Source organism: Somniosus microcephalus, chromosome 1 (genome assembly GCF_052327205.1).
Source record: "Somniosus microcephalus isolate GS21.2 chromosome 1, FLI_Smic_1.0, whole genome shotgun sequence".
NCBI lineage: Eukaryota > Metazoa > Chordata > Chondrichthyes > Squaliformes > Somniosidae > Somniosus > Somniosus microcephalus.
Window position 1 is genome coordinate 5,369,458 of NC_140987.1, and position 16,478 is coordinate 5,385,935.

Consider the following 16,478-nt stretch of genomic DNA (forward strand, 5'->3'; position numbering starts at 1 on the left):
ACTGACCTCTCCCTGAGGAGTCCAAACATTGACCCAGTCCAGTGAACAGCAGGCTGTGTGCTGTACTGGGGGCTTTCTCCAGGCCCAAGGACTGTGTCTGAAGCAGGGAATCCATTTAAAATAGAGATATGACGATGTTTAATGTAAGAGATTTAGAACAGAGCAGGAGAAAGCTCTTAATACAGAGTTGTGGGTCTGGGATTCACTCCCAGGGCCAGTGGTTGAGCAGAAACTGTGTCAATATTCAGGATGAGATTGGAGAGGGGGATGGAGGAAAAGTGAGGAAGGGTTTTGGGAGTAGGGCGGGTAAATGTGATTCGAACTATTTACTGGTGTGGAGGGTAAACACCGACATGGATTGGTGCGGCTGAATGGCCTGTTTGCTTGTTGGAAGTGTAAAACGAGTGGAGTCGCTGTGAACTGCAGCCAGTTCCTCGCAGGCAGTGACTTGACTCGAGGCCTGAGCGACAGTGCTTTCTGTCTACTTGAAGTTTACTTTGTCATTTTGTTTTTAGAGAGCCCGTCCCTCGGCCCACTCCAGCCCAGGAGTGCGGATTGGGAACAGCAGCTGGCCGGAGACGATCTAACCCAGAGACTGTTGCAGCAGGATAGTGCCCCAGTGTGGGCACCTCGCCCAGCCTCTGCCCACACTCTGGGCACTCGGCAGGTCAGGGCACAGCTCAGTGAGATGGAGCACCAGCTCAGTGCCCTGCAGGACATGGCAGTGAACATGGAGCAGGACTTTGCCAACACCAAGATGGTAAGAGCCCTCCTAAAATACTGCCAGGGTACTGGCTAACCCTGCACCACAGACCGCTCAGGGGGAGAAGGGACCTTAAACACAGAGCAGAAACAGGGCAACCTGACATTTGACAGCCCGTCCTCTCACATTGTATTAATAAATGGTGAACGAGAGATACTGTTTATAACAATCCCTTCACTGACACTGCAAGTGAGACATTAGGGGGTCTCGACGGCTGATGGCATGGATGACACTGATAGGGAGAGGGGGTGCACAAGATGCCGGAGTTCGAAGAGTTTGGGGGGGGAAGGGGGAGTTATAGGACTGGAGGAGCTTGCAGAGTTAGGGAGGGGTGAGGTCATGAAGGGAATTGTTATTTCGGGGTGTTGTGGGATCAGGGGTCAATGTAGGCCAGTGAGGACTGGGGTGATGAGTGAGCGGGACTTGTTGTGGGATAGGATACAGGCAGCTGAAGTTTAGAGGGTGGAGAATGGGAGGCTGGCCAGGAGGAAAAGAGGCACATAGGGATAGGAGGAGGCCATTCAGCCCCTCGAGCCTGATCCGCCATTCAATCCCTCAGTACAGCCCACGGCTGATCTGTGACCTAACTCCATCTACCCGTCTTTGGCTCATATCCCTTAATACCTTTAGTTAACAAAAATCTATCAATCTCAGATTCAAAATTAACAATTGATCTGGTATCAGTTGCCGTTTGCGGAAGAGAGTTCCAAACTTCGACCGCCCTTTGTGTGTAGAAGTGTTTCCTAATTTCACTCCTGAAAGGTCTGGCTCTAATTTTTAGACTCTGCCCCCTAGTCCGAGACTCCCCAACCAGCGGAAATAGTTTCTCTCTATCTACCCTATCTGTTCCCCTTAATATCCTGAAAACGTAAATCAGATCACCCCTTAACCTTCTAAATTCTAGGGACTACAACCTTAATTTGTGTAATCTCACCTCGTAACTTAACCCTTGAAGTCTGGGTATCATAGAATCATAGAATGGTTATAGCACCAGCATATAGGAGTAGAAAAGAGGAATAAGGTGCGTAACAGAGTGAGTGTGTTGGATAGTACTAGAGAAGATAGTACTAGAGGTGGAAGTAGTACCCTATTAGATAGGAGCAGACTAAGAAAGATACGAAAAATTCAAAAATGGGTTCAGAATACATGTACGTAAATGCACAAAGTGTGGTGAATAAGGTTGGTGAGCTACAAGCACAATTAGCTATGTGGGAATATGATGTTATGGCAATAATGGAAACATAACTTAAAAACTGAGGACTGGGCACTTAATATTCAAGGGTACAAGGCGTTCAGAAAAGATAGGGAAGGAAAAAAGGGAGGTGGGGTGGCAGTGCTGATTAAGGAAGACATTGTAGTGTTGGAAAGGGAGGATGTTCTTGAGGGGACAAGGACAGAATATATTTGGTTAGAGTTGAGGAGCAAAAAGGGGTATGATCACGCTATTGGGGGTATTCTATAGGCCTCCAAATAGTGAGAGGGAGGTAGAGGAGCAAATCTGCAGGGAAATCGCAGAGATATGCAAGAGCTATAGAGTGGCGATATTGGGGGACTTTAATTACCCAAATATCGATTGGGATAATGCGAGGGTAAAGGGAAAGGAGGGGGAGGAATTTCTGAAATGTGTTCAGGAGAATTTCCTTGACCAATATGTTCTTGGCCCAACGAGGAAGGAGGCATTGCTGGATCTGGTGCTGGGGAATGAGGTGGGCCAGGTCGACCAAGTGTCTGTGGGAGAACACTTGGGTACGAGTGATTATCGTATCATAAGATTTAGATTAGCAATGGAGAGGATATATGGATATAAGGTGATATATGCTCAGAGGCGCAGGGCAAGGCTAGAATACTCAATGAGTACTTTGTATCAGTGTTTACTAAGGAGGTGGATGCTGACAAAATATCAGTAGAAGGGGAAAAGGTAGAAGCAATGGAAAGGGTGAAAATTGATAGACAGGATGTACTAGAAAGGCTGGGTATGCTTAGAGTGGACAAGTCGCCTGGTCCAGATGGCTTGCATCCCAGGTTGCTAAGGGAATTGGGGGAGGAAATAGCGGAAGGGCTTGCCATAATTTTCCATTCTTCCCTAGATGCGGGGTAGGTGCCTGAGGATTGGAAAGTGGCAAATGTGACCCCATTGTTCAAGAAAGTGTGTAAGGACAATCCCAGTAACTACAGGCCGGTCAGTTTAACATCAGTGGTGGGTAAAGCTTTAGAAACAATAATCAAGGAAAATATTAACAGGCTCTTGGAGAGGTTTAAGCTAATTAAGGAGAGCCAACACGGATTTGTAAAAGGCAGATCGTGTTTGATTAATCTAATTGAATTTTTTGATGAAGTAACAGAGAGGATTGATGAAGGGAATGCAATGGATGTTGTCTACATGGATTTTCAGAAGGCGTTTGACAAAATACCACATAGAAGGCTGGTTAACAAAATTGAGGCTCATGGAATAGGTGGGTCAATGGCAGTTTGGATAAGGAATTGGTTTAAGGACAGAAATCAGCGAGTTATGGTAAATGGTTGTTTTTCAGACTGGAGGATGGTAGACAGTGCTGTTCCCCAAGGGTCATTGCTGGATCCACTGCTTTTTTTGATATACATAAATGACCTGGATATTGGAATACAAAGTAGAATTTCTAAATTTGCCGATGACACCAAACTTGGGTGTGGCAAACAGTGAGGATGATACCAATCGACTGCAACAGGACATAGAAAGGCTAGCAGAATGGGCAGACATGTGGCAGATGGAATTTAATACAGAGAAGTGTGAGGTGATGCATTTTGGCAGCAGGAACAGGGAGAGGCAATATACACTTAATGGCACAGTTTTAAAGAGTCTGCAGGGACAGAGGGACCTGGGAGTTAATGTGCATAGGTCCCTGAAGTTGCCAGGACATATTGAGAGAGTGGTTAACAAAGCATATGGGATCTTGGGCTTCATAAATAGAGGTACTGAGTACAAAAGTAGAGAAGTTATGCTGAACCTTTATAAAGCGCTGGTTAGGCCACAACTGGAGTATTGCATCCAGTTCTGGTCACCACACTTTAGGAAGGATGTGAAGGCCCTTGAGAGGGTGCAGAGGAGATTTACCAGAATGGTTCCGGGGATGGGGGATCTTAGCTACAAGGACAGGTTGGAGAAGCTGGATTTGTTTTCATTGGAGCAAAGGAGGTTGAGGGGTGATTTGATAGAGGTGTACAAGATTATGACGGGTTTGGATAGGCTAGACGGGGAAAGGCTGTTCCCACTAGTTGATGGTACAAGGACTAGGGGACACAGATTTAAGGTTTTGGGCAAGAGATACAGGGAGGATGTGAGGAAAAACTTTTTTACGCAGCGAGTGGTGAGGACCTGGAACTCGCTGCCGACGGAAGTGGTGGAAGCGGAGACACTCAATGTTTTCAAGGGGAGACTGGATAGGCACTTGAGGGAAATAAACTTGCAGGGCTACGGGGATAGAGCGGGGGAATGGGACTGACTGGATTGCTCTACAGAGAGCCGGCACGGACTCGATGGGCTGAATGGCCTCTTTCTGTGCCGTTATGACTCTCTATGATTCTAAGGCCATTCAGCCCGTCGAGCCCGTGCCAACTCTCAGCTTGTCCCACTCACAATCACAGAAATCACAGAAACCCCACAGTGCAGATAGAGGCCATTTCGGCCCATCGAGCCTGCACCGACACTTATCCCACCCGATCCCCGTAACCCCTACACCAACACATATCACTCCCTATCCCCGTAACCCCACGTATTTAATCCCCCTAACACTAAGGGTCAATTTATCATAGCCAATCAACCTAAGCCGCACATCTTTGGACTGTGGGAGGAAACCGGAGCACCCGGAGGAAACCCACGCAAACACGGGGAGAATGTGCAAACTCCACACAGACAGTCGCCCGAGGCCGGATTCGAACCCGGGTCCCTGGCGCTGTGAGGCAACAGTGCTAACCACTATGCCACCGTGCTGCCACTATGCCACTCCCCTGCCCTTTCCCCGTAGCTCTGCAATTTTTTTTCCTTCAGATACTTATCGAACCATCTTTTGAAAATAAAATTGAATCTGCCTCCACCACCCTCTCAGGCAGCGCATTCAGATCTTAACCACTCGCTGCGTAAAAAATATTTTCTTACGTCACCTTTGGTTCTTTTGCCAATCACTTTAAATCTGTGTCCTCTGGTTCTTGACCCTTCCGCCAATGGGAACAGTTTCTCTCTATCGTACTCTGTCCAGACCCCTCATGATTTTGATCACCTCTATCAAATCTCCTCTCAACCTTCTCTGCTCCAAGAAGAACAACCCCAGCTTCTCCAGTCTATCAACGTAACTGGTCCCTCATTCCTGGAACCATTCTCGTAAACCTTTTCTGCACCCTCTCTAAGCACTTCACATCCTTCCTAAAGTGTGGTGCCCAGAATTGGACACAATACTCCAGTTGTGGCCGAACCAGTGTTTTATACAGGTTCATCATAATTTCCACACTTCTGTACTCTGTACCTCTATTTATGAAGTCCAGGATCCAGTAAGCCTTTTTAACTGCTTTCTCAACCTGCCCTGCCACCTTCAACGATTTATGCACACATACCCCCAGGTCGCTCTGTTTGTGTACCCCCTTTAGGATTGTACCATTTAGCTTATATCCTTTCCACCAAAATGCATCACTTTACACTTTTCTGCGTTAAATCACAAGAGGTTGGTGAACAAAATTAGGGCAAATGGAATTGGGGGTAATATACTAGCATGGATTGAGAATTGGTTAACAGACAGAAAACAAACAGTAGGGATAAACGAGTCTTTTTCAGGATGGCAGGCTGTGACTAGTGGGGTACTGCAAGGATCGGTGCTTGGGCCCCAGCTATTCACAATCTATATCAATGATTTGGATGAGGGGACTAAATGTAACATTTCCAAGTTTGCTGATGATACAAAGCTAGGTGGCAGTGTCAGTTTTGAAGAGGATGTGAAGAGGCTTCAAGGGGATCTCAACAGGCTCAGTGAGTGGGCGAGAACATGGCAAATGGAATATACAGGAAATTTTGGTTTATCCGGAGGTTGGATGTCCGGAAACCTCGATCTAATGGCAGAAATCAGCAGCCGTTTTGTTAGGTTTTTTTTCTTCTAGCATTTTTTTAAACAGTCAGTCTCTGGAAAGCCTCTCTGAAGCTGTTGCTAAGCTACAGAGATGCTTCCAAGGTATGGGCCGACTGTTTACAAGCTGTTGCTAAGCAACAGTGTTTGTTGTCAGATACGGAGATGAAAACCTCCATATCCTTCAACATTAGCGCTGGTCTGTCCGGAAGTTTTCATAGATCGGCATCACGCCGGTCCCGTCGGTGCCGGATATCGCGAAGTTTCCTGTACTGTAATGTGGATAAATGTGAAGTTATCCACTTTGGTAGAAAAAACAGAAAGGCAGTGTATTTCCTAAATGGTGAAAGAATGGGGAATGCAGATGCTCAAAGGGACCTGGGTGTCCTTGTACATGAGTCACTGAAAGTGAATGTGCAGGTGCAGCAAGCCATTAGGAAGGCAAATGGTCTGCTGGCCTTCATTACAAGAGGATTTGAGTACAGGAGTAAAGAAGTCTTACACCAATTATATAGGACCTTGGTGAGACCACACCTGGAGTACTGTGTACAATTTTGGTCTCCTTACCTAAGGAAGGATATACGTGCCATAGAGGGAGTGCAATGAAGGTTCACGAGGTTGATTCCTGGGATGGCGGGACTGTCATATGAGAAGAGATTGAGTAAACTAGGCCTGTATTCTCTTGAATTCAGAAGAATGAGAGGAGATCTCATTGAAGCATACAAAATTATTACAGGGCTTGATAGGATGGATGCTGGGAGAATGTTTCCCTTGGCTGGGGAGTCTAGAACCAGGGGCCACAGCCTCAGGATAAAGGGTAGGTCATTCAGGACTGAGATGAGAAGAAATTTCTTCACACAGAGGGTGGTGAATCTTTGGAATTCTCTACCCCAGAGGGCTGTGGAAGCTCAGTCATTGGGTATATTTAAAACAGATATTGATAGATTTCTGACTAGTAAGGGCATCAAGGGATATGGCGATAGGGCCGGTGAATAGAGTTGAGGCAGAAGATCAGCCATGATCTCATTGAATGGCGGAGCAGGCTCGAAGGGCCGAGTGGCCGACTCCTGCTCCTATTTCTTATGTTCTTATTTCATCTTCCACGTGTCTGCCTATTTCACCAGCCTTTCTATGTATCATTCCGGTAAACCTACGCTGCACTCCCTCCAGGGCCAATCTACCCTTCCTAAGGTGTGGTGCCCAGAACTGCTCCCAGTGCTCCAGGTGTGGTCTAACCAGGGTTTTGTACAGCTGCAGCATAACTTCTACCCCCTTGTATTCTAGTCCTCTAGATATAAAGGCCAGCATTCCATTGGCCTTTTTGATTATTTTCTGTACCTGTTCCTGACACTTTAATGATCTGTGTACCTGGACCCTAAGTCTCTTTGGACATCTGCTGTTTTTAGATTTTCACCATTTAGAAAGTACCCTATTCTAACCTTTTTAGGTCCAAAGTGGATGACCTCACATTTGCTTACTTTTAAATCCATTTGCCACAGTTTTGCCCATTCACTTACTCTGTCAATATCCCCTTTGTAATGTTATGCTTTCATCTACACTGCCTACAATGAGCCTATCTTTGTGTCATCGGCGAATTTGGATATATGACTTTCTATGCCACCATCTAAGTCGTTAATAAATACTGTGAATAGTTGAGGCCCCAACACAGATCCCTGCGGGACACCACTAGTCACCTCCTGCCAATTAGAGTACCTGCCCATTATCCCTACTCTCTGTCTCCTGCCGCTCAGCCAATTTCCAAACCAGGTCAATAATTTGCCCTCAATTCCGTGGGCTTCTACCTTAGATAACAGTCTCTTATGTGGGACTTTATCAAATGTCTTCTGGAAGTCCATATAAATAACATCTGCAGACATTCCCCTGTCCACTACCTTAGTCACCTCTTCAAAAATTCAATCAGGCTTGTCAGGCATGACATAACTTTCACAAATCCATACTTGAGAGCGTTGGGATAGTCGATCTGGAGGTAACAAAGACATGGATGAGGGTTTCAGCAGCAGGAGGGCTGAGGCGGGGTGGAGGCGGGCCATGTTACGGGAGGTGGAAGTAGGTGGTCTTGTTTAAGGAGAGGATATGGGGTCGAGAGCTCGGCTCGGGATCAAATAATACACCCCTTCCTGCTGAATTTTTACATGCTAACACTCAGTGATCTATGTCAGGATGGAATGAGTATTCCCGTGCGTGCTGATAACCCCGAACTCTGCTCCTTCTTCACCTCCACACCCGACTGCTCATCTGATACCAAGTCATGGATAAGCCAGAACTGTCTCCCTTTACATTGCCCAGACTAACCCAGTGCCTGCTCTTGCCAACAGCTGATAAACACCATTGAACACCTGGGCAGTGCCATCGATCCCGAGGAGCCAGTGGAATGCACTTTTCCCCATGGGGTTTTGGCGCAGGATGCAGGTATGGTGCGAGTTTCATTACTGTTTGAAGACGAACTGTGCTGAGCAGCCGGTTCTCAAAATCAACTGAGTGTTTGAGGGTTTTAGTATTGGAGTGTCTGTTAAACACTCCCGGGGCAGGGACAGCACGGGTTAGATACAGAGTAAAGCTCCCTCTACACTGTCCCAGGGCAGGTACAGCACGGGTTAGATGCAGAGTAAAGCTACCTCTACACTGTCCCCATCAAACACTCCCAGGGCAGGTACAGCACGGGTTAGATACAGAGTAAAGCTCCCTCTACACTGTCCCATCAAACACTCCCAGGGCAGGTACAGCACGGGTTAGATACAGAGTAAAGCTCCCTCTACACTGTCCCATCAAACACTCCCAGGGCAGGTACAGCACGGGTTAGATACAGAGTAAAGCTCCCTCTACACTGTCCCATCAAACACTCCCAGGGCAGGTACAGCACGGGTTAGATACAGAGTAAAGCTCCCTCTACACTGCCCCATCAAACACTCCCAGGGCAGGTAGAGCACGGGTCAGATACAGAGTAAACCGCCCTCTACACTGTCCCATCAAACACTCCCAGGACAGGTACAGCATGGGTTAGATACAGAGTAAAGCTCCCTCTACACTGCCCCATCAAACACTCCCAGGGCTGGTACAGCACAGGTTAGATACAGAGTAACGCTCCCTCTACACTGCCCCAGTGTGACAAGTTTCCCTTTTTCTGAACCAGTCTTTAAGCCTGTGTGCTGAATTTTGCTGTTATTTATGATTTTTTTTGCTGTGGGTCCATGGCAACGAATGACTGGATGGAAATTACAACTCCTCACTTCACTGGATGGATTCAACCTGGGGACTGAGGTAACTTTGAGCTCATCGATTGGGGCTGCATCGCGACCCAGACTCCAGAGACGAAAATGTCAGTGTCTAACCCAGTGAGCCACCCAGTCACCGTAGTGAGTCACCGTTGTGTTTGCTCATTTTGTGGTATTTGAATACTGCCGACAAATCTCCCGATTTCTGGGCAGCTTGCTGAGCTCTGGTTTTTGCCACCTCCAGTCTCCCTTGGAATGTACTTGGGTGGTCGCGGTGAGCTCGCTGTTAGTCAGCTCCCATCACAGTGGTACCGACCTTGCTGGCAGCCACTGCCCCCTCGAAGCATTGCCTTGGACCCACGCATCACTGCTCTCTTCCTCTCTAGCCTGTCTTTACTACACGCTGATAATCGCCTTTCTCGTTCTGTCTTCCCGCTTCATGTTGGAGCAGCTATTCACCTACCGTCTGTCGCAGCGGAGGAGGAAGTGGAGGACCGGTGTTACCCAAAGGTGGTGGCTGCTGCTGCATCGCCTGTGTCCGGGGCCTGGCACCGCCACTCTCCTGTCGCTGCCGAGGAGGAAGCTAAAGATCTGTGTTACCCGCAGGTGGTGGCTGCTGTATCTCCCGTATGTGAGAGCTGGCACCGCCACTCTCCCCCTGTCGCTGCCGATGACTTCCACCCTTCTGCCGGTAACTGCTGCCACTTGTTCTCAATACGTGGGCGGGCTGTGGGAATGAGGGGAGGAGGCTATAGACAGGAGAGGAGAAGGCTCGGGGACATAGTTAGATCAACTGTTAGATCCTCAAGCATGTGGAGCAGTTGAACCCCAATAACCTGTTTGAGATTTCCGTAAACCCACGGGAGCCACAGGGTCAAGCCCCTGGGCAGGGGCACAGAGGGTGATGAGTGTGTGTTGGGCAGGAGGACAGAGGGTGGTGAGTGTGTGTTGGGCAGGAGGACGGGGTGGTGAGTGTGTGTTTGGCAGGAGGACGGGGTGGTGAGTGTGTGTTGGGCAGCAGGAAAAGCTTGCGGTGCAGACGGCATCCTAAGCGAGATGATTAAACACACGGACGATTAAATGAAATTGGCTATACTGAAACTCTTCAACTTGGTTCTGAGTATCGGTTACTTCCCTGATATCTGGAACAAAGGACTCATAACGCCCATATACAAAAGTGGAGACAAAGTTGACCCAAATAACTATCGAGGCATCTGTGTAAACAGTAACCTGGGGAAGGTTTTCTGTAGTATCATAAACAAAAGACTTATAAACTTCCTTGAGGAGCACAATGTCTTGAGTAAAAGCCAAATTGGATTCCTACCAAACTATAGAACATCAGATCATATCTTCACCCTACAGACCCTAATTGACAAAAATGTTCATCAAAACAAAAGCAAAATTTTTGTCTGCTTTATAGATTTCCAGAAGAATTTCGATTCCATCTAGCACGACGGTCTATTCTTGAAACTTATTGAAAGTGGTGTAGGGGGAAAAACATATGATGTAATTAAATCAATGTATACAAACAATAAATGTGCAGTTAAAATTGGAGACAAACAAACAAAATACTTCCCACAGGGGCGTGGTGTGACGCAGGGCTCGCCCATCTCACCGACACTCTTTAATATTTACATAAATGAATTGGCAAAACTACTTGAACAATCTACAGCACCCGGCCTCACCCTATATGAATCCAAGGTTAAATTCCTCCTCTATGCAGATGACCTGGTTCTGCTGTCACCAACTAAGGGTCTACAGCAGAACCTGGATCTGCTAGAGTCATTCTGTCAGACCTGGGCCCTGACAATAAACCCCCAAAAAACCAAAGTCTTTGTGTTCCAGCAAAGATCCAGACATCAGGGACCCAGAATAAATTTCACACTAGGAACAACTAAAATTGAACAAACCACTAACTACACATACTTGGGCTTAAAAATCAGCTCTACGGGAAATTTTCATCTGGCTGTGAATGAACTGAAAGAGAAAGCTAGAAGGGCTTTCTATGCCATTAAAAAATCAATCCGAATAGAAATCCCAATTAGCATTTGGCTCAAAATTTTTAAATCAGTAATTGAACCAATTGCACTCTATGGCAGTGAGGAGTGGGGACCGCTAACACAACAAGAATTTGCAAAATGGGACAAACACCCAATTGAGATCCTACATGCAGAATTCTGTAAAAGTATCCTCCGGACTCAAAGGAAAACCATAAACAATGCATGCAGGGCAGAACTAGGCCAATATCCATTAATAATTACTATCCAAAAAAGAGCCACCAAATTCTGGAAACACCTAAAAATGAGCAACCCCCACTGCTATCATTACGAAGCCCTGAAATGCCAAGAGAGGACCATAAAGAAGAATACCCTCAGTCAACTAGTCCTGGGACTCAGTGAAGTAACTACTAACACTACTAACAATAACCAGCCCCAGGACAGTGACATCGTAGCACAGAGAATTCGACCCAACACAATTGTCACTAAGCAAAAGGAAAAATACCTGTCATATTGGGCAGAAACAACAAAAACCCAAAACAAACTCAATTGCTACTTGGCCCTAAACAGACAATACAACATGGCTGAATACCTGACCATGGTAAAGGATAGCAAACTGAGAAAAACCTTGACAATGTACAGACTTAGTGAACATAGCCTGGCCATCGAAAAAGGCAGACACAGACAGACCTGGCTGCCAAGAGAGGACAGGATATGCTCTCACTGCAGTCAGGGAGTGGTGGAGACAGAGAGGCACTTCCTCATAGCTTGTGGAATATATCAGGGCATCAGGGAGAATTTCTACCCAAAATTCACAAAAATATGCCCTGAATTCAGAAATTTGAATGACGACCAAAAACTCCCATACCTACTAGGGGAAGAGAGAAATTGTGTAACCTTAGCGGCACACTATGTTACAGCTTGCCATAAACAGAGGGACAACCAGTAAACCTAAGAAAAGACGATATACAAATTATACGAATGTATATTTATACACTGTATGAATAGATCTGCGTTTATGTGTTCAACCATAAATGTTTTTCGATGCTTTGGCAACATAAGATTTACCTTATCATGCCAATAAAGCGATTTGAATTGAATTGAAGTGTGTTGGGCAGGAGGACAGGGTGGTGAGTGTGTGTTGGGCAGGAGGACAGGGGGTGGTGAGTGTGTGTTGGGCAGGAGGACAGGGGGTGGTGAGTGTGTGTTGGGCAGGAGGACGGGGTGGTGAGTGTGTGTTGGGCAGGAGGACAGGGGGTGGTGAGTGTGTGTTGGGCAGGAGGACGGGGTGGTGAGTGTGTGTTGGGCAGGAGGACGGGGTGGTGAGTGTGTGTTGGGCAGGAGGACAGAGGGTGGTGAGTGTGTGTTGGGCAGGAGGACGGGGTGGTGAGTGTGTGTTGGGCAGGAGGACAGGGGGTGGTGAGTGTGTGTTGGGCAGGAGGACGGGGTGGTGAGTGTGTGTTGGGCAGAAGGACAGGGGGTGGTGAGTGTGTGTTGGGCAGGAGGACGGGGTGGTGAGTGTGTGTTGGGCAGGAGGACGGGGTGGTGAGTGTGGAATGGAGGACGGGGGGTGGTGAGTGTGGAACGGAGGACAGTGGGTGGTGAGTGTGGAATGGAGGACAGGGGGTGGTGTGTGTGTGTTGGGCAGGAGGACAGAGGGTGGTGAGTGTGTGTTGGGCAGGAGGGCAGAGGGTGGTGAGCGTGTGTTGGGCAGGAGGACAGAGGGTGGTGAGTGTGTGTTGGGCAGGAGGACGGGGTGGTGAGTGTGTGTTGGGCAGGAGGACGGGGTGGTGAGTGTGTGTTGGGCAGGAGGACAGGGGGTGGTGTGTGTGTGTTGGGCAGGAGGACAGAGGGTGGTGAGTGTGTGTTGGGCAGGAGGACAGAGGGTGGTGAGTGTGTGTTGGGCAGGAGGACGGGGTGGTGAGTGTGTGTTGGGCAGGAGGACGGGGTGGTGAGTGTGTGTTGGGCAGGAGGACAGGGGGTGGTGAGTGTGTGTTGGGCAGGAGGACAGGGGGTGGTGAGTGTGTGTTGGGCAGGAGGACGGGGTGGTGAGTGTGGAATGGAGGACGGGGTGGTGTGTGTGGAATGGAGGACGGGGGGTGGTGAGTGTGGGGAATGGAGGACGGGGTGGTGAGTGTGTGGAATGGAGTGGAGGAGAGAATCAGAGACAGGAGTGGAGGAGAGAATCAGAGACAGGAGTGGAGGAGAGAGTCAGAGACAGGAGTGGAGGAGAGAATCAGAGACAGGAGTGGAGGAGAGAATCAGAGACAGGAGTGGAGGAGAGAGTCAGAGACAGGAGTGGAGGAGAGAATCAGAGACAGGAGTGGAGGAGAGGATCAGAGACAGGAGTGGAGGAGAGAGTCAGAGACAGGAGTGGAGGAGAGAATCAGAGACAGGAGTGGAGGAGAGAATCAGAGACAGGAGTGGAGGAGAGGATCAGAGACAGGAGTGGAGGAGAGAGTCAGAGACAGGAGTGGAGGAGAGAATCAGAGACAGGAGTGGAGGAGAGAATCAGAGACAGGAGTGGAGGAGAGGATCAGAGACAGGAGTGGAGGAGAGAATCAGAGACAGGAGTGGAGGAGAGAGACAGGAGTGGAGGAGAGGATCAGAGACAGGAGTGGAGGAGAGAGTCAGAGACAGGAGTGGAGGAGAGAGTCAGAGACAGGAGTGGAGGAGAGGATCAGAGACAGGAGTGCATGAAAGAGTCAGAGACAGGAGTGGAGGAGAGGATCAGAGACAGGAGTGGAGGAGAGAGTCAGAGACAGGAGTGGAGGAGAGAGTTGATCCATTGTGTTGAAAATTAAGTCAATAAAATTGATGTGCCTCAATAAATCCGAGACTCGATGTTAGCGAAACAAAACAAGGCTTTTATTGACTTAGAAGGTAACACACAGGAGAGAGGTATCTTCCATCCAGAGCTCTGCCGTACTGGATGTGCTGCAGGCTGGGCCAGCTTACATAGGGGCCAGGTATGGGCGGAGCCCTACACATAGTACAATACAATGGGCCAGGTATGGGCGGAGCCCTACACATAGTACAATACAATGGTGAGGAAGCGGAACAGAGGTAAGGGAAATGAAACTGAAACCAACCACAGTCACACGCAGTGATGAATGGAATATTTCATCACATGTGGAATGGAGGACAGGGGGTGGTGAGTGTGTGGAATGGAGGACGGGGTGGTGAGTGTGGAATGGAGGACAGGGGGCGGTGAGTGTGGAATGGAGGACAGGGGGTGGTGAGTGTGGAATGGAGGACAGGGGGTGGTGAGTGTGGAATGGAGGACAGGGGGTGGTGAGTGTGGAATGGAGGACGGGGTGGTGAGTGTGGAATGGAGGACAGGGGGTGGTGAGTGTGGAATGGAGGACAGGGGGTGGTGAGTGTGGAATGGAGGACAGGGGGTGGTGAGTGTGTGGAATGGAGGAGAGGGTGGTGAGTGTGTGGAATGGAGGAGAGAGTGGTGAGTGTGTGGAATGGAGGACGGGGTGGTGAGTGTGGAATGGAGGACAGGGGGTGGTGAGTGTGGAATGGAGGACAGGGGTGGTGAGTGGAATGGAGGACGGGGGTGGTGAGTGTGGAATGGAGGACGGGGTGGTGAGTGTGTGGAATGGAGGAGAGGGTGGTGAGTGTGTGGAATGGAGGACAGGGGGTGGTGAGTGTGTGGAATGGAGGACGGGGTGGTGAGTGTGGAATGGAGGACAGGGGGCGGTGAGTGTGTGGAATGGAGGACAGGGGGTGGTGAGTGTGGAATGGAGGAGAGAGTGGTGAGTGTGTGGAATGGAGGACGGGGTGGTGAGTGTGGAATGGAGGACAGGGGGTGGTGAGTGTGTGCAATGGAGGACGGGGTGGTGAGTGTGTGGAATGGAGGACGGGGGGTGGTGAGTGTGTGGAATGCAGGACAGGGGGCGGTGAGTGTGTGGAATGGAGGACCGGGTGGTGAGTGTGTGGAATGGAGGACGGGGTGGTGAGTGTGTGGAATGGAGGACAGGGGGCGGTGAGTGTGGAATGGAGGACGGGGTGGTGAGTGTGGAATGGAGGACAGGGTGGTGAGTGTGTGGAATGGAGGACGGGGTGGTGAGTGTGTGGAATGGAGTGGAGGAGAGAATCAGAGACAGGAGTGGAGGAGAGAGTCAGAGACAGGAGTGGAGGAGAGAATCAGAGACAGGAGTGGAGGAGAGAATCAGAGACAGGAGTGGAGGAGAGAGTCAGAGACAGGAGTGGAGGAGAGAATCAGAGACAGGAGTGGAGGAGAGGATCAGAGACAGGAGTGGAGGAGAGGATCAGAGACAGGAGTGGAGGAGAGAGTCAGAGACAGGAGTGGAGGAGAGGATCAGAGACAGGAGTGCATGAAAGAGTCAGAGACAGGAGTGGAGGAGAGGATCAGAGACAGGAGTGGAGGAAAGAGTCAGAGACAGGAGTGGAGGAGAGAATCAGAGACAGGAGTGGAGGAGAGAGTTGATCCATTGTGTTGAAAATTAAGTCAATAAAATTGATGTGCCTCAATAAATCCGAGACTCGATGTTAGCGAAACAAAACAAGGCTTTTATTGACTTAGAAGGTAACACACAGGAGAGAGGTATCTTCCATCCAGAGCTCTGCCATACTGGATGTGCTGCAGGCTGGGCCAGCTTACATAGGGGCCAGGTATGGGCGGAGCCCTACACATAGTACAATACAATGGGCCAGGTATGGGCGGAGCCCTACACATAGTACAATACAATGGTGAGGAAGCGGAACAGAGGTAAGGGAAATGAAACTGAAACCAACCACAGTCACACGCAGTGATGAATGGAATATTTCATCACATGTGGAATGGAGGACAGGGGGTGGTGAGTGTGTGGAATGGAGGACGGGGTGGTGAGTGTGGAATGGAGGACAGGGGGCGGTGAGTGTGGAATGGAGGACAGGGGGTGGTGAGTGTGGAATGGAGGACAGGGGGTGGTGAGTGTGGAATGGAGGACAGGGGGTGGTGAGTGTGGAATGGAGGACGGGGTGGTGAGTGTGGAATGGAGGACAGGGGGTGGTGAGTGTGGAATGGAGGACAGGGGGTGGTGAGTGTGGAATGGAGGACAGGGGGTGGTGAGTGTGTGGAATGGAGGAGAGGGTGGTGAGTGTGTGGAATGGAGGAGAGAGTGGTGAGTGTGTGGAATGGAGGACGGGGTGGTGAGTGTGGAATGGAGGACAGGGGGTGGTGAGTGTGGAATGGAGGACAGGGGGTGGTGAGTGTGTGGAATGGAGGAGAGGGTGGTGAGTGTGTGGAATGGAGGAGAGAGTGGTGAGTGTGTGGAATGGAGGACGGGGTGGTGAGTGTGGAATGGAGGACAGGGGGTGGTGAGTGTGGAATGGAGGAGAGAGTGGTGAGTGTGGAATGGAGGACGGGGTGGTGAGTGTGGAATGG

General features: G+C 49.3%; 1 protein-coding gene across 1 annotated transcript in view; it reads left to right on the plus strand.

The window, feature by feature from the left end:
• cplane1 (ciliogenesis and planar polarity effector 1) overlaps positions 1 to 16,478 on the plus strand; it is a 341,103-nt gene that overhangs the window by 240,715 nt on the left and 83,910 nt on the right. The window contains exons 43-45 of the mRNA XM_086002590.1: positions 516 to 760; positions 8,187 to 8,280; positions 9,535 to 9,770. Of these exons, the coding sequence (XP_085858716.1) occupies positions 516 to 760; positions 8,187 to 8,280; positions 9,535 to 9,770 (575 nt within the window). The remainder of the gene's footprint in view (positions 1 to 515; positions 761 to 8,186; positions 8,281 to 9,534; positions 9,771 to 16,478) is intronic.